Below are 23,930 nucleotides of genomic sequence, written 5' to 3'. Positions count from 1 at the left end.
GCCACCACAGGTCTAAGCCAAAACATAATCATCCACAATAAACTTGTAGAGCCATTCCAAATGCAACTCTAGATTTTGAGTTATCAACAAAAACAAGAAGAGAGTGAGAGCGGCAGCTTCTGTTTGTTGATGATCCGCGCTGTGATTGGTTCACATCCAAATTCGTTTCGCGCCATCCTCGATCGAAAAAAGGTTTCATTTTTTAAATTTATGAAAATGGCCACAATGTCGCCTGCCGAGTCCGGTGAATTCATCGTCAAAAATGCCAAATTCGTGAAAGTCCACGAGGATGGAATCAAAAGTTTGGCCAAGGAGGTTAGTGCATGTGCGTGGAGTTTGTTATCTCATATTGTGAAATAAGAGTTCGCTTTTGTTCTTCCTACAGGTGATAAGCGGCATTCAGACGAAGGTGATTGATGTGGAAAATTTCTCGCAGCACGAGCATCATCCGAAACCGAGTGATCCTCATGCTCCGAACTGGATCTTCCTAATTGATACGCTGAACTTCTGCTTCTGGACGCCGGGAGACGCCACCAAGTGGAAAGTAGATGGCCAGACTGGATACTTTTCCTTGTGTGCTGCCATCAATCGTGCCCTGAAGGAGGGAATCGACATCACCAATCCAGCATACTACTCGAAGATCACATTGGAAGAGCTGGAGAAAATTCTTCGCTCGGATGATGGTCAAACCAAGGCTCCACTTCTACCGGAGCGCGTCCAATGTCTGCATGAAGTTGGCAAGGTATTGCTCGAGAAGTACGAAGGAAAGTTTGAAAATTGCGTCAAAGCGAGCAATAACTCAGCAGTATCATTGCTGAAATTGGTTACCGAAGAGTTTCCATGCTTCCGCGATGAGGCCACATTCAATGGCCAGCGGGTGTCGATTTACAAACGGGCTCAAATCTTGGTCGGTGATCTGTGGGCTTGCTATCGCGGTGAAGGCTTAGGACGATTTGACGACATCGACAAGATAACTATGTTCGCAGATTATCGTGTTCCCCAAGTGTTGGTCCACTTCAAAACCATGGAATACACCGATGAGCTGATGAAGTTGCTGAACTCGAACAAACTCCTGGAGAATGGATGTCCCGAGGAGGTGGAAATCAGAGGGGCCTCCATTTATGTTGTCGAGCGGCTGAAGGAGGTTGTGCTGGAGGAATTGAAGGCAAATCACCCGGAGATTTCTGCCAAAAATGTGAACGCCGTACTGTTGGACCACTTTTTGTGGGATTATCGCCGGAAGCACGCAGCTGAGTTGGAATACATTCCGTTTCACAAGACGATCAGTGTTTATTACTAGAGGGTGAGGTGGCAGCCTAGAGCTCCGTATTGATGCATTTAATAAAAATTGTAATGTACTCAACATGAATTCAATAAAAATAAAAATTACCTTCGAACTCCAATAAGAAAGTTTTCGATATGTGTGGCCTTTAGTTATGTCACTTCTACATTCAAATTGCTTGCAAGTTTTATCCAATTAGAATCGGAAAACTTTTATGATCGCAGTAGGCGATGCCACAAGCGGTTTGTGTTAGCTTTAGCGTTAGCATGAGGTGAGTCACACAAATTCGTGGGTGGTATCAACGGCATCATGGTAGCGATTTTTTCGGCAATCAAATTCAAGATTGTGAACGGTTCTGGGTACCGTAATCCAGGGTCAAATTGATCACTTTAAAACAACTTTTGCGGATAACATTAGTGGCAATTCAAGTGTTGCCAAAAGAATTTCTGGAAAATTAGTACCCAGTGTATCACTCTTAAACCATGTGACAGAATTTTGTTCAACAAATTTAAACTTTTAGTTAAATTACTTCAAAAATAAAAAAAATGAAGATGTCACTTTGGGGCGCAACCCAACTAACAATTGCAAGTCACAAACAAGCAAGCTTGCTGAATTGTTGCTTAATAATGGTAATGATAGCTGAACTAAAATTATGCTCTACACATTACTCTACTCTACACAAGCATTGATTCCTTAACAAAGGAGTTTAACAAAACATTTGTCTGCATCTTATTAAGCTGATGCATCGATAAGCATATGCTCCTGAACAATGTGCTTTTCACTTGTCAAATAAACGCCTTCAGCCCGTCATAGTTTGACTCGGAACTTTGTTCGGATTATGGGATAAATCATGGCTAAAACTGTTTAGACTACCAAGATATTAAAGAACCAAAATTTTAAAAGAATCACATAAAATAAAACAGAATAGAATTATGTAGTTTAACATTGAGTGCCAAGAGACGTAATCAACGTAAAAATGAGGCATTTATTTATTATGATTAGTCTGTAGCAAGGAGAACTTATACCTTGATTATTATATTTTTTTATTTTCCGCAGTAGTTCGATTGTACTAGACGCTTGGATCGATGCATTTGACATTGCAGTCCCGTCGTGTCCACTGAATATTGTTTCCACATTCACCTAGATAATCAAACAGCATTCAGAAATCGACACATTTCAAATATCTCTAAACATCCTTATGCACTATTTATTGAACATAATATCAAGATTCCATGACAAAAGCATAAATAAAAAAAAATGCTTGACGGATCTTCGACTGAGCATGAGTACATTACCTGAACAGATGCTGTGACTGCACCATGTCCAAGACCATACCGCACCACATATTGTCATCTATTTTTTAAGATCGATATTTAATAATAAAAAGAAAAACATATTCATATCGCAATTAGTTCGTCTGGAAACAATATCTTCAAAAAGGATCAACACTTTTTGGCCGCATTCGATACAAGTTTTCTCACCGTGCGATAAAAATACTGACAGCGAAATCAGAATGGAAAACACGTGTTTTGAGTTGAACAGCTGTTGAAGTATAAGGCGTTGTTCAGTTGATTACCACGTGCTATGCTAATTCACCACTGCTGAACACAAGTTCAGGGGTGATCATTATTGAGTCATGGGAAGATTATGTTTTGCTTTGGGTGCTGCATCTCACCATCTCTAGGATGGCGCAGATAGGAAGGCATGCGGCTGGCAATCGACAGGTCTCGAGATCTAATCCGGATTTAGGTAATTATATATGTAATTCTTATTTCATAATAAGTGTTCTCAACATGAGAGCAAATAATTACTCTCGTGAGAGTTCAACATTTTTGCATTTTATTTATTTTCAGTCATTTTTGCCAAAGCTGAATAACAACTTTCTTGTACATTTGTAAAACGCTTTGAACAACAAAAAATTAAGTTGGTGCACAACATGATGCTTTACAACTTCTCCACATTTGTGTGAACAAAACCCGAATATAGGTTGTACGGGAAAATAATTCAAATGTTATTCAACATTATGCTGAATTAATTCGTGATAATGGTGCCTGTTAAATGAGTGATTGTTAGTTGGGAATTGATCAGTATACAAGTAAGCATCGGTTAAAAAGAAAATATCATTATCCACTTAAATTTGCTCTTCTAAACCCGAATAACGCATCAAAACTCTTACAACTTGTGCATTTGACACTTAATATTCCAAATAAATTTTGAAATTTATCCCTTAACTCCTAAAGGTAGGCAATTTTCTTTGAAATGAGTGATTTCTGTTACGATAAATGACTTTTTCGTCATAAAAGATTTATTTTTGAACTTAATCATATTTAGAATAGCTTCATAACTTTCCAAGCAAGGCTCCAAAGAAAAGTCCTAGTGGCAATCGATTGTTCTGAAGCACTGATTTCAGCTGGATGAAAAAAACATTGCAAATTCTTAAGAAAATAAGGTAAAACTTATTTTTTTCTAAAAAAAAATAAAAGTCTAAACTTATCTCTAGACTTCTATAAACTAGATGAGGTAAGAAGTTTGAGATCATTGCGACGCTTAGAAGTTCCTGGTATCAGACCTCCTCAACATCAGCATTTCTATGGAAGCAGAAACACAGCGCCATCACCACGCTTGCGGGAAAAGATAGAACTAAAATAGTGGTACAAGTATGCTTTGCTTTTGATTGTTGTGGTTGTTATTTACTAGCGTGTCACTTGATGGGATCAGAGCTCTGGTACGAACAGGTACGAATTTGCTTTAGCTTTGAGCAATTATAACTTTTCCTTAGCTTTTTCCCAGATTATTTCGGTTACGTTAAGCCTGAGAAGAAGGCCAAGGAGGATCCAGTCGTGATAACCTTAGTGAAGAAGCCGGAATCGCTACGTTCGTCAAATCGCGGTTAAAATGGCGTGACGAGGAATTAGGTTCTGTGACAGAATCGGTGCCTATCCACCATTCCTGCTACGCCCGAGGAGATTCGGATTACGATTTGTCCGGACATTCCAGAGAGTTGCACCTTAAGAGGGAGGATCCATTCGAGACTTTCGAGGACGCCAAGCTCAGCTTGTAATCAGATCCGTCGGGTGCGGATGTTGTGGAACTCCGAATAAAGTTATTAAATACGTAGAACCATTGCGTTTACTTTTATAAATGTATTATCTGCCACATATTATCCACATTATGAACATATTTGAAACCTTTTTATTCGACCAATATCGAAAAAGCTCAAAATCTGTCGGGAGATAAGTCATTAAGATAGCATCTTAATATGTAATTGTGCCATTACACTAATGGCTTCGACTAAACATCTACTGCTATTCCTTTTTCAAAATGTTATTCAATAAATTGCTGGTAACCGGCGAGAACCATCGTCTCACTGGTCAGACGGTGCTAATGATTAAAGTTACGCTCATGAGTAAGCTGCTCTTATTTGCTGCAGTAAATTCCACGATGCTCTGGATGGGGAAGGACTAAACCATTTGAAGACTACCATATTCGGCCTTGCTGTCGAACGCCGGACATTATATGAATTCGGGCGATCACCTACTCGATGTCATTGCAAAAGCGATCCGTTATATTTATCTAATTAATCTGAATTTCTTTGTACGAAAAATCAACCGCACTTGCCACTTGCAGCAAAACGCTCGGATCCCCCAGAGCTTGAAAATTTACGTCGACCGATTCAAAACAAATCAGTTGTCATTTTTCCCCACGAATAATCTTAGTATGCTTTGTGAAAAAGTTCTCCATAGTTCTATATTGGTCCCCTACGTGGCAGCACCATCACAAAAAGGACATGTTTCCTATGATTTGTATAGAAAACCCACTCACATGGCCATCTTGTTAATCGGACATCTTTGCTGGTATGCAATTACAATGTAGTACTCAAATGATCAATTTCACCCCGGTTTACGGTACCCAAGTACAGGTCGGACTCGATTATCCGGGGACTCAAGAAATATTTTCACCCCGGATAATCGAACCATTCATTTCTTCGTTTCCTTTTAGCTTTCTTGCGTCGGGAAAACTTCACTGGCGTTTTATTTTCTGGTACAAATATATACCACAGACAAATAGAAATCTCACTCTACTCACTTTCTGCAACTCATCTGTTAAATTGTAATTGTAATTTTAAGGAAAATCATTTTAGAGTGCATTCGATTTCCTTAAACTATTCTACTATGATAGAATGATTTGGAAAAATTTTAAAATATGTTATTTATAGCGATTCAATACAAAATAATCAATACAAAACAATTCAATACAAAATAATGACTTCTGAAAGGTGACTAAAACATCAATTTTTCAATGATTTTTTGAATATGTAAATACGCTTTGAAAGTCATCAAAAACCTTTTTTGAGATATACAGAACAGTCGCTTGTGTCAGCCAAAAATATAAAAATTTTCGTTAAGTACTGTTCCTTTGAATTCCACTAAGAATTTGCATCCTTTGACAGATACGTATTTCGACCTCAACTGTAAGGTCGTCTTCAGTGTCTTGTACTTGAGTCGAGTCAAGTACAAGACACTGAAGACGACCTTACAGTTGAGGTCGAAATACGTATCTGTCAAAGGATGCAAATTCTTAGTGGAATTCAAAGGAACAGTACTTAACGCGATTTTCTTTTTATTTACAGATATTCCCCTAACAAGCCCAGGTTAATCATCATAAAAATTTTGATTTTCCACGAAACAAAAATTATAAAAATGCTCAAACTATACCCCGTCTAAAGGCGGGGTTGGGTATAAGAGGGTTAAACCTACGCTATAAAAAAATATGTTTATTATACGTTATTATAAGGAAATTTTCAAGAAATTCAATCGGTGGTCTCATCAGAAGTTCCTGTAGTGGATTCCTCCAGGAAATTCTCCTGTAGATTCCCTAAGAAACTTCTTTGGAGGATTTCGCCAGCAATTCCATGTGGGAAGTCCTTCAGGATATTTGTCTGGGAATTCCTGCACGAGCTCCATCTACGGATACCTCCAGGAATTCCTAATGACGATTTTTTATAAGGTTTCCTCCAGAGTTCCTCTTGGAGTAGGGATTCCTCCTAAAATTATAGCTGAAGATTGCTTCAGGAATTTCTTCTAAGGATGTTTCCAGAAACTTCATCTGTGGGCTCATCTAGGAATGTCATCAGGGCACATCTTCAGGAATTTCAACAGTGGATTCTTTCAGACAATTCATCGGGAGTTTTGTGGGGTTTTTTCGTCACCGTTGAATTTTATGTTTCGAGATTTGTTGATTTTTTTCGGTGAAAAAAAAAAAAAAAAAATCACCGAAAAAAATCAACAAATCTCGAAACAATTCATCGGGAGATTCCCTCAGAAGGATCTTCTGGAGGTTCTTCTCATAGAAGACACTCTTAGAAGATTCCAAGAAGAAGCTCTTGGCGAATTTCCAGAAGGAGTTCTTGTAGGAATCCTAGTATAAAAAAATCCGGAAGAAATACTGAATACTATTCTGAAGGGAATCCAGCAGAAGTTCATGGATAATTCCCAGATGGAATCGTAGCAGAAACTCCTGTAAGGATCCCAGGAAGAACTTTAGATGAAATTCTTAGACAAATCTCAGAAGGATTTCCTGGAAGAATACTAGAAAACTCCGAGTAGATTCTTAAAAAAAAAGTTTCCCTTAAGGAAGTCCTAAAAGAACTTCTGAAAAAAATCTCAAAAGAAGCTCTTGAAGTGTTCCTTGAAAGATATCCTGGATGACTTCCAGAAGGAACTTCTACTGAACGAAACCCATAAGTAACTCCCACGGGATTTTCAGAAAGAGTTCCAGGAAGATTTACAGAAGGAACTTCCAGAAGTTTTCCTAATTTCTGAAAGATTCTTCTGGAGGATTTTAGAAAGATTTTTAGAAGTTTTTCGGAAGGAACTCCTGGAGGATTTTCAGAAAAAGTTCCAAAGAAGATTCTGGAGAGAACCCGGCCAGAAGAAATTTCAGCAGGAATCCCAGAAAGAGCTTCAGGAGAAATTCCTGGATGACTTCCGGAAAGATTTCCAGGAAGGCTACCAGAAGAAAGAACTCTTTCAAGAATAAAAAAAAAAAAAACTTTTGCAGAAATCCCAGGACAAATTTTTGGAAGAGTTATTAACCCTTAAGGACGCGCGCTGTTGTAAAAAGTACAACGTCGTATACAGCGCGAATGCGGTGCAGCGTCCTGAAAGGTTAAAGATAACATGAAATAATTCTATATAATTAACTAAAGGAATCTAAGTAGAAAAAAGCTTTTACAGGAATAAAAAAGTACTTCCTTAAGGTATTCACGATTGATTCCCGTAGAAATTGACTTCTGAAGGAATTGAAGAAAAAAAAACATGTGGATGGATTATAGAAAGAACTTTTGAGGAATCTAAAGAGAGACTACTTGAGAGATACCATAATCTGGAAAAAAAAAGTTCTCAATATATTCCGAAAGACAACCAAGTAGAATCGTACATGATTACCAAGAGGGATCCCAACATTCTTGGAATAATCTCGGAAGATACGCATTGGAGGAATTCCATGCGATTTTTTTTTATCTGTATTAACGAGATTTTTAGCCCTCGGCTAGTTCATCTCGGGACCCACGCTCTACTTCCCTTCCGAAGGAAGAATTCACGTTTTGTGAATTTGTCGGGGGTGGGATTCGATCCCAGGTCCTCGGCGTGATAATCACCTGCTTTAACCATCACACCGGTTTGCTCCACCTCTCGTAGCTTATTTTCCCATACCTAACATGCGGCTCGTCCAGAATTTACCATTTTCATTTTCAATGAGTGAAATTCAACGTGAGTTTTGAAGATTGTCAACTGAGGGATCAAAATAAAATTCATTTTGGAGAATGAATTTTCTCACTTATTAATTCATTTTTCTGTCACTGACAATTTTCACTGAGAAATATAACTGGACCATAACTCCTGATTATACTTCTTATCACCTCAAAACTTGTGTATAGTAGTTAATTAGAATACTCATTTTCTTCTCTATTTGTCTATTAAGGCGGATTGTGCGTCTGTTGACAGAAATTTGACATTTTACGACGTGCGAAAAAATATTCGTGACAGAGAATCGAATGAAAAAAGAGAGGCATTCAGCTGACAATGAATGTGGCCAAACACGAATGAAAAAAATGTGAATGTCAATCTTCACTTTCAATCTTCGAATTTTTTGCACTCTGGGCTCGTCACACAATTCCAGACTCCACCTTCCCCATAAAATGCTACATCATTTATGAACGCTTTCTTCACAAACTAAAAAAAAATGGGAAAATTGTTCTAGTATTTTCTTGAGCCATATGAAATCTATAATGGACAACTTAGGATGTTCCGTTTGACTTCAATAATGATCGCAAATGATCAGATCTTCGAATTGATATGATAAAACACGCATTTAAGAAGAAACAAACCATCAGCAAAAATTGAAAAGCAGTTTTCTCACTGACATTTCAATTCATGTTAATAAAAAAAATATCACTGCACTCTACTCACCATCTGGATAACAGTGAAATCATTTTCAATGGCAATTTGGAGATTTAGAGCAAGCAAACTGATTTTGAATAGTTAATGATTGTTTATGATCGAATGATGGTTCTTTGAGCCTCAATTGATTTCGGATATCTTTCTATAACAAAGCCGATAGTTATTACTTGATTATGTTTTCTTGATTCATTATGTTTTCTTCTATTTTTTCCTGAAAAGCAAAAGCACAACTTTACCCTTTTTCGCGGCGCAATTTTCCAATTATGTTTCCATATCACAATACTATGGATTTTAAATGCTTTATTAATGAATAAATAAATAGTTCACTGCTAATGACTCCATAATTTACACTCAAAACGAAACGGCAAAAGGCGACTCGTTCCCACTCCCCTCAACAAATAGACTTCGGAAATTTTGGTATCATATTACAGATTTTAGAGAATAATGGCACTGATTACTGTTTCCCTTGGCTGACTTCGCTCGTCCGTGCTCCAGGCACTCACTGTTTGTCCCGCAAGCTTTCGAAGAACTGTATACTGCTTCGAAGGTGCCCTGGAGCAAACACCGGACTACTGGGCCGCTCGGGTGATGTGTGTCCTCCCTGCACCTTGTGGTCATCTGTGGCGTTGATTCTGAAATATAGGGATTTTTCATTGATGGGGTTGTCCTTGTGACGCATTTGTGCTAAACTCACTTCAGTTCGTCTCGAATCTGTTTGGAAAGGCTACGAGCCGTAATGCTATGACCCGGGGCCATCGGTACAAAGGAGGGTGGATTGTAGGCTTCCACGTTCGCACGACGGCCGTCCTCCGCTGCAGTTATGCTGCTGGTGCTGCAATACATTCGGCGGTTTTTGTTATCCACTTGTGGCATTCCACTGCGAGTTTCTTGAGGTTGTTCCTCGTTCAGCATGTCCGACGATTGACGAATGAAGTCCTGGATTGCAAAGTTAGGAAATTTGAAATAGGGTCTGATATTTAACAACTACTGAAACGAACGAGTACACAAAGTATGGATAAAATTTTGACCCGTCTGTTGCGCAAGCTTTTAGTGACATGAAATGCAGCAAAACGTGGCGTAGTTTGAACCAGTTTCCAATTTCGTGATCGGTGCAGAACACAGTAAATGATGTCGTATTGTGAAAAGCTGTTTGCTTTGTTAGTAACTTTTAAAACGCATAGTACCAATCTTTAGCTTGCAGCATTCCACAAATAACCTAAACTACTCAGTACAATCAGAAACCAAAAGTAAATTACCTTGCGCAGTTTGACCTAGAGTTCAACGCGGTTAAACAGAGCGGTTCGAATTCATTAAAGCCGTTATCGGTGGAACGAAAGAAATTGCATCAAAATCAAAATGGAAAACAATAAAGAAGCATCAAACTCACACTCACACACGTACTCACAAATTGGATAGATGATGAGAGTCAGTTACATTTGGCTTAAAAAAATATGTTTGCAACTAGTTGCAAAAGAAGACTTTTCCTTCATGAGTCGTACAGCATTCCATCTTCTTCTCGATAACCAAATAGCAGTGACGAGCCGAGGGTTTGGCTCCTCGTGTTTTCGCTCGCCTAATCGCGGCTTTGGCATTCATACGCTCTCTTGTGTAATATGTGATTCACTGCTACATCTGAGTGCGTAGCTCACGCAAATTGTTCTCGCCAGTTATAACGGTTTCGAATCCTGGTTTTCTCGATATATCATCGATCAAAATTTTGTGTACACATTATTGAAATACTGAAAGGGCTTGTTTACTGCACTCTCATCATCTAGATAACCGTTTTCATCGTGTTCTCCGATCGAAACATACCCTCGGTTTATGCAGTGGTTTAGGTACCGCGTTGACGTCCTGCTGGCTTCCACTGTAGCACTTGGCAAGTTCTTTCACCGATGGTAGCACCTCCATCACCTCCTTTTCAATAATGAAATCATGATGTGCTGGTGCAGGTCTCGTGGGTGGATAGTCGATGTGCAGTGACGAATGGTAGTGGCTAATTGGCTGAAATTTCAAAACGAATGGTTAGTAATCGTTTCACGATATCCAATGATATGAAAACTTACCAGAAGAGGTAGCTCTCGAATTTCTGATGTTGATTGCGATAGCGAGGATGAAGCTGCTAGGTTTGTTGAGAAAGGTTTCTTCGGCGAAAAGAACTTAATCGTCTCCGGAGAAAGAGGCTTATTTTTGAGGAGGTGCGGTTTCAGCAGATGACTTCGATCGATGGTTGGACTAGAAGGTTCTTCTGGAATCTGCTCCGGCTGTGTCGGCGTAAGAGCTCTCACTTGTGGAATAATCTCGAGAATCTCTTCTGACAGCAGTTCACTTTCCTGCTGTTTGAGAGTGTTCAATTTGTTCATAGTTTGTTCTTCGTCTATGGGGTGGGCTGTGTTGATTAGTTGATCCCCATAGGTGGGAGTTGAAGGTGGTGTCTGGCCTGTATCCTTCTCGCCACCGATAACATCTCCGTGAATCACTTTGGATTCACCAGTTCCAATCTCATAGATGCGAGTAACGTCCGAGTCCTCACTAAACGTCAGACTGTCATCAGCCCTGGATGCCATGCTGAGTTCGGAAGACGATCCCAATGAATGAGGAGTTATGGGCTCATCCGCCGGAACGAGGTAGATCTCCCGAGCAGGAGTACTGAGGCATTCCACTTTGGTGCCTTTCTTCAAGATGTCATCATCACGGGTGACCTCGACGGGTCGTCCTGCGGAGAAGATGTCCTCCGATTGCTGCTTGTTTGCAACGCTTCCACAGCTACTGGACTTGACACAGGGAAACGCTCCTGGCGCTGGCTGCTGGTCATTGTTCTGGTGGCAGGGCTTAAGGCTAATTGGTTGGTCCTGTTTCTGTGACAGCAATAAAGACTGACAGGGAATAAAATAGAAGATATTTATAAATAATTGTAATTTATCATAATTCGATGACAAATATTAGTAATTGCTATTAGGCTATTAGCTACAGCTGATTTGTTTGATTTATAGCTGTGGAAAAGGTGAAATTGGATTGCGTTCCGTCGCATTTTTGACCAACGTTTACAAGACCACAAATTTCGACATTTGTTAGCTGTATGTAGAGCATTTCCAGGTCAAAACACAAAAAACTTGACTTGACTCTTGCATCAAGACATAATCATTTCTCCTCATCTAACTGTTAAAAAGTATGTTTTGAAAATACCAAATTTTTATCTTCAAAAAACTATAACTCGAGAACAGTTTGTGGGATTGAAATGTTGGCTTGGAAGATGTTAGAAGATATTTGAATGACGAAAGACGAACGGAAAGACATACATCACTCCTCCATGTTTTATGACAGTGACCTCAATCTTTTTTGGCAGCGGTGTGAGGGCCGTTTTTGGCTGGCTGCATTAGTCCATTGCCTTTTAAAGGGAATGTATCGATTTTGATATAGTTTATGTATATGAAGCATCAAAAGCTATCTAGCTTTATAATAAGGTTGCTCTATATAGACTTTGGAATCTTCAAAAGAGATACAGAAGACATCCTCGAAGGAATTCTAGGAGGAACTTCGAAGGAACTGCGGGAGAAATCCCTAAAAAACGACTAGAGAAATCTCTGAAATAATCGAGGAGGAATCCCTGAAAGAACTCCTGGACTAATCCCTGAAAGAACTTCTGCAGGAACTCCTGGTGGTTCAAGAATCTCTCTGCAGAAACTTCAGGAGGACCCCTGAAGGAGTCCTGAAGGACCTCAGGAGCAATCCTCAAAATAGTTCCTGGATGAATTAAGGATGGAACATCTGGAGGATTCCCAGAAACAAATCCTGGGGAAACTCTTGCAAGAACTCTTTCTGGACAAATCCCTGAAGGAACTTCTGGGGAACCCCTGAATTCTTCTGGAGGTTTCCTTGAATTTTCTTGAAATAATCTCTGATGGAAATCTTGGAGAGATCCTTGAAGGAACTACTGAAGGAATCCCTGATGAAACACCTGAGAGTATGTATACCTGTATCCGGAATCACTCAGGAGAACCCTGAGGGAATTTCTGGAGAAATCCCTGAAAGAACTACTTTACTTCAGGAATCCTCGAAGGACCTCCTGGATTATTCCCTGGAGAAACTTCTGTATTCCACCTGAAAGAACTCGAATAGAAATCCCTTAAATAATTCCTGCAAGAATCTCTAAAAAATCACCATGAGGTTTGCCGAAGCAACAATTAAATACCCTATTTGCTTTTATTAGATTATGAAAACGCTGTAAAACCAAGATGGCTATTTTGGCTTTATGATGGTGTTTAAAATCTTTTGGAATTTACTCGACTTAAAAATTTTGCTTTTTTGAAGTAAATCCAGTGGAATCCCAGGAGAATTCCAGAAGGAACTCCAGGAGAATTCCTGAAAGAATTTCAAGAGGAATCCTTGAAGGAACTCCTGCAGAAATTACTGAAAGATTACCTGAGATAATCCCTGAAGGAGTTCCAGTAGGAATTCCAGGAGAGTTTCATGAAGGAAACTTTAAAGGAATCCTTCGAGGGATTCTTGAAGAAATTCCAGCAGAAATCTATCGGAAGAGTTCCAGCAGGATTCACCAAAGAAATTCCAGCAGAAATCCCAGCGAAAATTTCCAACAAAATTTGAGGAATAATCCCAGTTGGATTTTGAAAAGGAATCATTAAAGGATATCCAGGAGGAATCCCTGAAGGAATTTTAGAATGAATGTCCGAGGGAATTCCAGAAGGAATCCCAGTAGGAATTCCACGAGGAATCTCCGAAGTATATCTATAGTATATATACTGAATCCCCTAAGGGATTTCAAAAGGAATCTCCAAAGGAATTCCAGGATGCACCCCCTAAGGAAATTCAGGAGGACCCTCGAATGAATTTTAGGAGGAATCCCCGAAAGAATTCCTGGATGAATTAATGAAGAAAAACCCGGAGGATTCCCTGAAACAAATCTTGAAGAAATTTTTGAAGGCACTCTTTCTGGACTAATCTCTGAACGAACTTCTGGGGAATCGCTGAATTCTTATGGGGGTTTCCTTGAATCTTCTCGAAAGAATCTCTGATGGAAATCTTGGATAGTTCCTTGAACGAACTTCTGGAGGAATCTCTGAAGGAACTTCTGGATCAATCCCCGGAGGAACCCCTAGGTTCATCTTTAAAGGATCTCATATTGGAATTCCCGAAGCCTTTTCTGGAGAAATGGATCTCCTGGAGGCATTGCTGAATCCTTCTGAAAGATTCTCTGAAGAAACTTCTGCAGTTTACTCCTGTTGGAATAGTTGAGGGAACTACTGAAGGAATCCCTGATGAAACACCTGAGGGTATGTATACTTGTATCCGGAATCACTCAGGAGAACCCTGAAGGAATTTCTGGAGAAATCCCTTAAAGACCTACTTTACTTCAGGAATCCTCGAAGGACCTCCTGGATTATTCCCTGGAAAATCTTCTGTAAGAACTCGTATAGAAATCCCTAAAATAACTCCTGCAAGAATCTCTGAAAAATCCCAAAGGAATTTCAAGGGAATTCCCCGAAAGAATTTCAGAAGAAGTATTTGCCTTATTTGTTTATCTTGGTACTCTAGTGACGTGCGATAATGATGTTACCCACGAGGTGAAAAGACGGATTGCAGCTGCGAATCGGGCCTTTTTTGGTCTGCGAAACCAGCTGAAGTCCCGTAGGCTGCAAACGAAGATAAAACTCGCGTTGTACAAGACTCTGATTCTTCTGGTCGCTTTATACGGCCATGAATCGTGGGCGTTGGGTGAAGCTGATCGGAGAGCTTTTGGAGTCTTTGAACGTAAAGTGCTGTGAATAATACTTGGCATCTGGTGACGTCGCGATTCGATTCGATTCGGTCAGGCTAAGGCCTGGGTGGCCTCTGCTGTACATAGTAGCCGTCTCCATTCTACTCGGTTTATGGCTTTGTGTCTCCAGTTCCGCACTCTGCGAAGGGTCCGCAGATCGTCCTCCACCTGATCGACCCATCTAGCACGCTGCGCACCACGTCTCTGGCGGCGTCGCATGAACCACGAATTGTACTAAGATGGATATAATTAAGCGAATAAAACACGGCAGGCTGCGGTGGGCTGGGCACGTAGCTCGTATCCCGGAAGAACGACAGGCTAAAACCATATTCAGCAGAGAACTAGGAAGGGGCTATTTGCAGTTGAGGAGGACCTAAGGACTCTAAAGGTTCAGGATGACTGGAAGCGATTGGACCAGGACCGAGACCAGTCGAGGTGAATGCTTCATTCGGCGTAGACTCACCACTACAAGTTGTAGCCCATCAAGTATCAAGTATCAAGTGAGTAATTGCCTTATTTGCCTTCAGTAGGTTTTGAGAACCGCTGTAAAACCAAGATGCTTATTTTGGCTTATGATGATGTTGAAAGAATTTCAGGAGGAATTCTCGAAGGAACTACTGCAGAAATTACTGAAAGAGTTCCAGTAGGGATTCCTGCTGAGATTCCTGAAGGAATTCCTGAAGGGATTCCCAGAATCCTTCGAGGGATTCTTGAAGAAATTCTAGGCGGGATCCCAGAATTGGCTTCTGTATGAACCCTTCCTGATTTGAATTCTAGAAGAATTCCTGAAGGAAGTCCTGGAGGAATCCTCGAGGGCCTCCTGAAAGATCTTCTTCTGGATGCATATCCAAATCCTCCTAAAAAAATATCCGAAGGGACTTCTGGAGTAATCCTTATAGGAACTCCTGTCACAAGATCTTCTAAAAAAATTAATGATAAAATTCGTTCAGTCATCCCTGAATCCTCCTGGATAAATCTCTGAAGGAACAATTGGAGACATCTCTGAAGAAATTCCTGAGAAGATCTCTGATTGAACTTCTTGAAAAATCTCTGTTTCGTTATTGAACGAATCTTTGTAGGAATTTTTGAATGGATTTTTGAAGGAATCTTGTAGGAATCTCCAAAGTAACTCCAGAACTAATGTATGAAGAAACTCCTGTAGAAATACCTGAAGAATGTTCTGGAGGAATCTCACTTGAGGCCAAATAAGGGCGGGGTTATGAATATGTTGTTAACCCTCACTTCCCATGGTTGTTCTAGAGCACCATCGATTTTCGACGAACTCGAGAAAAACGGAATCAGACGAATATGATGCAATAGTTTTTAGAATATGATTGTAATCTCAATAGGTAAACCCAACTCTCAACTACTTGTTTCAATAGTAGAACTATTGATAAACACTCAAAATACTATTGATTTACAACTAAATTTTTTTTCGTTCATTTCGAAAAGTTTGGCCACTTTTAATAACTTTTGTTCAAGCACTTACTTCTTTGTTGGCGTGATTGCGAAGAGTTTAATCTTGCCTAGTTTGGGTAGTGGCTACCGTCAGGATAGTTCAGATCAATCTTCAGCAAAAAAGAACAGCAACGATCAATCTTTGCAGACTAATGCAAAATGGTACAGCCCAAGTGGCCTTGGTCCAAAAACCTTAGTTTCGTAAGGGGAATTTCTATCTAGGAAACCTTGTGAACCCGGTGTTTGCTACTTTCAGTAAACATGAAATGGCAAACTCTCGTGTCATGCCTCGAGCCTGTGTGCTTGTCAACAACGCAATAGTTGCTACACTCATCTCTGAACTAACCACCAGAGATGTATGTGCTATCACAATTGATGTATCTGTTGGAGACCTCAACAGGAAATACGTCTATTGTTCGGTTTATTTACCGCATGATGAACCATCCCCTACGGATGCTTTCAAACATGTCATCGCATACTGTACTTCAAAAGGCTTTCCGCTAATTGTTGGCAGTGATGCTAATGCTCGCCATATCATCTGGGGTAGCTCAGACATTAACTTGAGAGGCTTGATGGAGTACTTAAGTAGTACAGATCTTGGATTACTTAACATAGGCAACCGCCCAACCTTCATGCTATCTACTCAGATGAACAATCTCTATCTGACCATTGCTACATCTTTTTTGAACATTTGAATGTTAATTCGCAAATTTTGCGCAACATTTTTTGGTCAACAAACTGGGATCTTTTTACTGATTTGGTTGTGACCAAATTTCATGGATACTCACCTTCCATTGACACTTCAAGTGATTGAGATGATGCCGTTGATACTACAACGACCTTCATCGTGGAAGCTTTTGAAGAAGCTTGCCCTTTGCGGTCTGGGAAGACCACAAGAGGAACCCCTTGGTGGGACTCTGATCTGGCGAAGCTCAGCAAACAATGTAGAAAGAGTTGGAACAGACAACGTTCGGCTGGATCGAAGGCTTTCAGGTTGGCTCGCAAGGCCTACAGGAAAACTCTCCGGTCTGCTGAACAATCCCGCTGGAAAAACCTTTGTACAGATGTCTTCAGTTTGAGTGAAGCCTGTAAGGATTTTCAAATGAACGAACTTCGTTTGCCAAATGGTGAATTCACTTCCTCTGACGAGGAAGTTTAGGAATGTTTATTCAGTACACACTTCCCCGGATGTGTGGATATTACATCACCGGATGAACCTGATGTTTTTTCTTGTAGTTATGACTCCTTGGCTTCGGCTCGGAGTATCATAACTTTAGAATCGATTGAATGGGCACTAACTAGCTTTGCTGCTTTCAAATCTTCAGGACCAGCCAAGGGCTGAAAGTCTCTATAATAAAGATAAATCAATCAATCAAATCTCCTGGGGCAGATAGGATTTATCCTATTTTGCTTCAGAAGGGATTATTTCAAACAAGCTTTGAAAAAAGTACTTGTTTGCAGTTTTGCTACAGGGTAAACCAAATCCTGGCGGAAGATGGGAGATTTCCAATTGGATTCACCAAATGCTCAAAAACCGACATCTCTTCTCGACACTGTGTCAAGCGGCGATTAGGAAATTGAGTGTTTGTGGATGCCCCCAAGGGGGAGTCTTATCACCACTTTTGTTGAATCTCGTAGCAGATACGCTATTGAGGCAACTCAATAAGAGCGGGTTTCCATGTTATGGTTTTGCCGATGACTACCTAACATTGTTAGTCGGTATGTGCATCAGAACCCGTTTCGACCTGATGCAAAGCGCCCTTCAAAACACATGCGTCGGCCAATTCCAGGTCGAAGATAGTTATCGCTTGTCGAACTCAAATCGAGGAGCTGAATTCAGCAAACGCTGTTCACTTTGTATGGGTACCTGGCTATTCTTCCATCGCTGGAAATGAATAGGCTGATGAGTTAGCTCGCACTAGAGCATCACATGACTTCATTGGCCCTGAGCCAGCTATTCCGAAGTCGAAGTGTTATCACAGCATTATGTGAACTAGTAAAAACAAAATGCTCCAGTTAAAATAATCAAAACGAAGTACAGTTTTCGATAGTACATTTTTGTATGCGCAGATCCTGAACACCATTAAGTAGGATCATCTAGTGTCGAGAGAAAAGTTTTCGGTTGAATGGTTGATTACAGACAATGGTTAGTATTATTAGAAGACATTCGCTTGGAGAAGAACAGGAAGCAAATTTTTACATGATCCTAGTGTCCTAATGATTTTCTTCATCCGTTTTCTAGTATATGCATTAATATTAGTTTATGTTCAAGTTTAGATTGTTGTATGATTGAAGAATCATGTGTTGAGACATTTATCGGTATCTTGCTCAGGGTGTGTAGTAAATGATATCAGTTACACCGTCACCTCTAGACTACGGACTTTGGAACATACTAAGCGTAAATTTGAGATACATGGACTTACACTAGAGAACATTTCCACAAAGCCAACGGACATAAGAACGAGTGTGAACTTACCAGCATAGATCAGGTCTGAAAATGAACACTGGCAGTACTTGTTTTTGAGTGTCGTGTGACTTGTTTGTGTGCGTGTTGAAAAAACTGTTTTCTCTTTTGGTAACAATAACTGTAATATTTGCTTTTATTCTTCACCAATTGCTCTTCTAATAATTACTAAACACTGGTCTATGTAGCTGTATGCTGGATATGTTGATCATATTTACATGAATGTTGCGTCTAATTTAAAACCTATTGCCTAAAAACCTGTTTTCCTAACGAAGAACATTTGGCACATTTCCATAACTTTCGTCACCGGTCTAACCAAACCACCTCCACCGTATTCATTTGCTTATGTTGGATCTAAAGCTACTACTCCTATGGACTACAGGGCGTGAATTGTCTTCCGTTCGACTGCGAACACTGGTAGAGCGTCGCAGTGTTCCCAGATCGGTGAAAACGGTTTCCACAACGGGACTGACCTGCGATGGGACGCTAAGATATCGATTTGGGGGTTTCGAGGCAGAACTACGCGGGAGCGTGCGCGATTTTTCCGGTGGTTCGATGGAATCTTCTTGCAGTTGGATGGTATTCGAAGACGATTCATCGAAAATTGGATTCAGAACAAACTGCCGCGTGGAAGAGTTCCTCGCTCGAAAACTATCTCTCTTGAAATCGCTGTGAAGCATTTCCTGCTCGAATTGGGATATGATACTGGGGGGAATGTCAACTTCGCTGTCGGCATTGGAAGAAGCTTTCGTGAAGTACCCTAGATCGACGGAAGCTGGGCGAGGTGAAGTTCGGTTCTGTCTTGGGAGACTACGGTTTGATCTAAGGGACGGTGGTGGTTGAGGCGAGACCGGTGGTTGAGGTGATGCTGATGATGGTCCACTTTGTGACAGGGTATGATCGTTGTTCAAAAATCGGTTCATGATGTACGAATTGGTTGAAAGGAAATATGTTTGTTGACTCACTTTCTCGTCGTCGGTGCTGTGGGTTAGCTGGGTCGGGAGGTCGGGTGTTTGTTTCCTGGAACCACAGGCACGCTTGGCATCGTTGATGTAGTAATCTCGACCGTATCTGGGTATGGAAGGGTGATTATGATTTAGACAGAGACCTACTATCACCATTGACCTACCTCTGATACTGGTTGGGATTGGCTCCCAGGACGGACTGAAGTGAACGATCCTGTTCAGCGGTGTCCTCTTCTTCTTTGGAATCTACCAGAAGGTCGGAATCGTCTGGAACTTCCAAGGTTGGTGACGTAGGATCTTTACCTGCCAATCGATCGAAATCAAACAGACTGGATTTTCTGTTCGATTCCTCAAGCCGTTTCTGTAGCACGTCTGGAGAGTACGGATTGTTGGCGATCGGTGATGCGTTGCGCCACTTCAGGTGCTCACGTTCGGCGATAGATCCTAAATTAGAATGGAGTTGTACGAATTTAAACAGCTCTATATTAGAAAGCCTTTAACAAATGATCTCTTATTTCACTTGAAAGTTAGTATCTTATTATAATTACACGCATGTTATATATGTACTTTATTAGTAAAAGTTTGTTGGATAAATATAACGATATGTGATTGTAGCTAAGTGTTATCTTCGCCATGAAGGGTTCTGATGACCAAATCACCTTAATTCAGTTTGGTAGGGAACACTGCAAAATTTTTTGAGTTCAACAGGTTGCAGAAAACCTTCATGACAAATGAACAAAATAGTTTCTTTTTTCGAATATAATCGTGTAAAAGTACTAATGTCGATTGCTCACTTACCAGGAATCAGCATTTCGTCCTCCGCCGAATCGTCCTTACTATCACCGTTGGTTGCCACTGCCGGCACGTGACCGTTACTCGTTTCGGATGGTTTCTGTTTCTCCACTGCTTCAGATTGTGCTGCAATTTGTGGACAATGATATGAGTCTGGTTCTACAATCGTGATGGTTGCCTCCGAGGTAAAGCTCGGGGGTTGATTAGCATGCGTTGTGTTAGTAACATCACTTTCAGCTGCATTAGTGAGGTTAGTGTCACCAGTGTTAGTCAGCACACAAACCGCGGAATGTGGCACCGTCAGTGAGGCCAGTTCCAAATCTGTTGGGGTGTCTTTTTCTTTCGGGGAACACTCCGGATCAGCTGAAGAGAGTACAGGATCGCACTGGGATTTCTCTTCCGCTAACGAGGACTGTTCCAGCTCTATTGGAGTACTGGAGCTTCGAGCGACTATGCTTTCTAGAATATCTTGGTTCTGCTTGCGGTCATCTTTCAGCTCTTCAACTGTTGCTGTAACTTGTCTTTCGTAGGAAACTTCAACTGCCGCAATTGGTTCAGGAGTAGGAGTATGTTCAATAATAATCGCTTCCTGAACAGCGTGTTCTTCTGCAGAGGGTGTGACCGTCACGATTGCGTTGGTGATTGATAGTTCATGGTTTTCCATGTGCAAACAAGAAGCATCTTCAGCCACAGGAGTACTTTCTTCTACGTAGTCGATTCTACGTAAACTGTGATTATAATTCGCAGATTTTACAGCAAATTCTTCCATCGGTGTAGGAAGAGATTCTGATACGGGTGTATCAGAGCCGCCTGAAGTAATACTTTGTATAGGATGATCTTTACAAGGCTTAACTTCAGCTTGTGTGGGATCATCATTGGCTACACGTAGCTCTTCTTGGAATTGAAGAGCCTCTGGATGATCACACATTTCTGGAATTGCTGGAGAAGCTTCTGTCACTGCCACAGGTATATTTTCATCCACGTTGTCAATTTTACGTAAAGTGAGATTGTAAAGATCTGACCGTATGGCAAAGTCTTCCATCGGTGTCGGAAGAGACTCAGACTTCGGTGCGCTGGAACTCTCTGTGCTATTCGCTTGTACCAGTTGATCTTCACAAGATTCGGCTTTTGGTTGTGGATCATTCTCATCAGCGGTAATGATTGCTTCCGAAAGTACGGATTCTTCTGTGGAGGGCGTACCCAAAACAATTTCATTGGTATCCTTCAATGAACAAGAGGTATCCTCAGCCTCAGGAGCAGTTTCTTTCTCATGGTCCATGTCCCGCAGACTCTGGTTGTAAATAGCTGACAGTGCAGCAAACTGTTCCAACGGTGTGGTAAGAGTTTCCGAAGCAGGCATCTTGTAACTGTCAACAGCAATGGTTTGTATGGGATGATCTTTACAAGGTTTGACCACACTTTGTGAAGGATCCTCATTAGCTGCACGTAGCTCTTCCTGGAAGAGCAGAAGAGCCTCGGGGATCTCAGATGATTGTTGTGGTTGTTCCCCGGATGTTTCAGATGTTGGTTGGGGTGTTTCACGTGGATAAAGAATACCTTTCAACTCTTCACAGTATTGCCGCATCTGCTGGGTTACGATTGCTATCGGAGTAGGCTGTGACTGGTCATCGAGAGCAGAAGCTCGAGTCATTGGATCATTCGAACTCACTCTGGGGGTAGGATAAAAGTCTTCTGGACTGGAGACTCTATCGACGGATCCCGCTACAGCTTCAGTGGACGTGTCCGTTGGACTAGATGATCCTGACTGGGATGGTAAACCATCGCTTGATTTCAGCAGTTCATTGTCGGATTCGTCTAATGCTTCGGGAGTACCTGAAATAACGTCGGGCAAATTATGCACTGGACTGGCGATGAAGCTTAGAAGATCAGTTTGTTCAGACTCTTCGGACGACCGATTTTCTTCCATTTTGATGTGATTTTGAGCTCCGAGATCAACTACCGAATCTACGGAGCTGGTGGTAGTTTCCGAGGATGACGATACCTTTTCAACGTATGTTTCGTTATCATTGAACAGAGCCTGATCTGTAATTGGCTCATTGGAAGCTGTCGGCGATTCGGTGAATCCCAATAAATCTACAGTGGGATCAGCAGCGACCTCAATATTATCTGCGGATGTCTCGGGAATGTTAGAACCGGAGCTGTTTATTACAAGTTGGCTTTCAGGAACTATCAGGTTTTCGTCAGAACTTCCGACATCAGAAGTAGTAGGGCATTTGTTTTCTTGCGATCCAATTGGCTGTAATTCTAAAATTATGGCCTTTTCTACAACATCATGAAACAGGGTCGATTCGATGTTTTGATCGCCTATTGCATCTTGCGCAACATCAAGTAGTGGTTCAGCTTCCTCATTCGTGGATATCTTTTCATCAAAGTTATCTCCTTGATCAATTCTTTCAACTTTTTGGTTGCCTGTACTGTTGTCAACGCCTACTTCTGTTACTAGTCGTTCACGGATTTCAACACTTTCAAGACCTGCTTTACCACTACCTTCGTCGATTGCCACCGATTGCTTTGATGTTTGCGCACTCTGCTCCACCAGCGCATCAGGGCTAGGAGCATTTTTGTTGAACGCTACCAAATCTTGTGTAAGGCGTATTTGTTCAACTTTCTGCTCACAATCTACATCATTTTGGTCTGGCTGCTCCTGCCGTTCTCGCAGTTCTCTTAGCTGCTCAGCAAACTGTAGGTTGCTGGTATCGCAAACGTAAACCGCTCCGTTAGAAGTTTCATTCAGTTCTAGAAGATCCAACGATTTCTTAGACGCTTCGGATAATTCATTATCGTTGTTAATTGAGCTAAATTCAGCCTCTCGGTAGTGTCGACTACTTTCAACAGAAGAGTCAAGCGATTGCTGAGAAGGATCCAGGCTATCCAAAGTGAAGCTGGTATCGGTGTCGGTCGTCGCTGCAGTGATCTCGTCTGAACTATTTTGTGAGAGAGTTTTGAAATCGCTTTCACCGTTTGTGGAGGTATTACTGTCGGAAGGCATTAGGGTTGGTTGAACGGCAGTCGAAGCGTTAGTTGAGAAATCCTCCTCTGAAATAGACATTAGTGGAGGTTTCATGGAACGCTCGAAGACTTCCGTTATGTTGAGTACGATGGGATGTGGGGAAAGCGGTTCAGCATATATTGTACTGTTTGGATCAAGCGTACTTTCGATGGCTGGCGTCATTGGGCTTTCACTTTCCATATTATTTTGAGCAGGGTTAAGGCTGATACTAAGGTTATTGCTACGAGGGGTAATAGGGTGATCTACATCTACTTCGGATACGGTTTCAATGGGGCTTGTGATGTGTTCGGTGTTAGAGTGTGCTGTGAGTAATCAGAGTGTATAGAGTGAAAATGTTAGTGAGGTTATATTTCAAAAACTCAGCCTCTATAAGCAATACATTTGCTTTCGTGGATTAGTTGAAATAACATTAATTGCTCTAAGAAGCGTGCTTTGGTAGGTTAGCTGGCGGGTTTTCTCTCTACATAAGTCACAGTGAACTGAAATACGTGCTTACCTCTGTCTATTGGGACTTCTTTTCGGTCGCACTCACTGGAGTGGCCGTCAACTGGGATTGTTCTGTAAGTTTCAGAGAACAAATTCATCGGTTAACATGTTGTACGCTAATGTACGGAAATGTGTGATTCTCAACGTTTATCGACAAGACAACACGGAAAGAGTAAGCATTGGCACAAGCTGTTCGCTAAGCTATAGGGTTATTTGAAC

At 41.0% G+C, this 23,930-nt stretch overlaps 2 protein-coding genes across 20 annotated transcripts in view; one reads left to right on the top strand and one right to left on the bottom strand.

The window, feature by feature from the left end:
• Positions 1-2: 2 nt before the first annotated feature.
• On the top strand, positions 3-1,369 carry LOC115265374 (queuosine 5'-phosphate N-glycosylase/hydrolase). Its single transcript, XM_029870152.2, has 2 exons — positions 3-315; positions 386-1,369. Exons 1-2 carry the CDS (start codon positions 130-132, stop codon positions 1,298-1,300), a joined length of 1,101 nt encoding a protein of 366 aa, XP_029726012.1. The 5' UTR covers positions 3-129; the 3' UTR covers positions 1,301-1,369.
• A 7,533-nt stretch (positions 1,370-8,902) lies between these two features.
• LOC109409684 (uncharacterized) overlaps positions 8,903-23,930 on the bottom strand; it is a 179,608-nt gene continuing 164,580 nt past the window's right edge. For 15 of the 19 annotated variants that reach the window (XM_062854596.1, XM_062854597.1, XM_062854607.1 and 12 more), the window contains 9 exons: positions 23,722-23,783; positions 20,201-23,527; positions 19,567-19,846; positions 19,403-19,508; positions 10,806-11,615; positions 10,555-10,743; positions 9,999-10,013; positions 9,437-9,678; positions 8,903-9,374 (listed from right to left, as the gene is read on the bottom strand). In XM_062854596.1, the coding sequence (XP_062710580.1) occupies positions 9,242-9,374; positions 9,437-9,678; positions 9,999-10,013; positions 10,555-10,743; positions 10,806-11,615; positions 19,403-19,508; positions 19,567-19,846; positions 20,201-23,527; positions 23,722-23,783 (5,164 nt within the window). In that variant the 3' untranslated portion in view covers positions 8,903-9,241. The remainder of the gene's footprint in view (positions 9,375-9,436; positions 9,679-9,998; positions 10,014-10,554; positions 10,744-10,805; positions 11,616-19,402; positions 19,509-19,566; positions 19,847-20,200; positions 23,528-23,721; positions 23,784-23,930) is intronic. The other 4 variants (XM_062854613.1, XM_062854615.1, XM_062854616.1 and 1 more) reach the window with 4 other exon arrangements.

Source organism: Aedes albopictus, chromosome 2 (assembly GCF_035046485.1).
Source record: "Aedes albopictus strain Foshan chromosome 2, AalbF5, whole genome shotgun sequence".
In the NCBI taxonomy this organism is placed as follows: domain Eukaryota; kingdom Metazoa; phylum Arthropoda; class Insecta; order Diptera; family Culicidae; genus Aedes; species Aedes albopictus.
The sequence above is the reverse complement of the archived record's forward strand: the minus strand, read 5'-3'. Positions and strand labels throughout refer to the sequence as shown.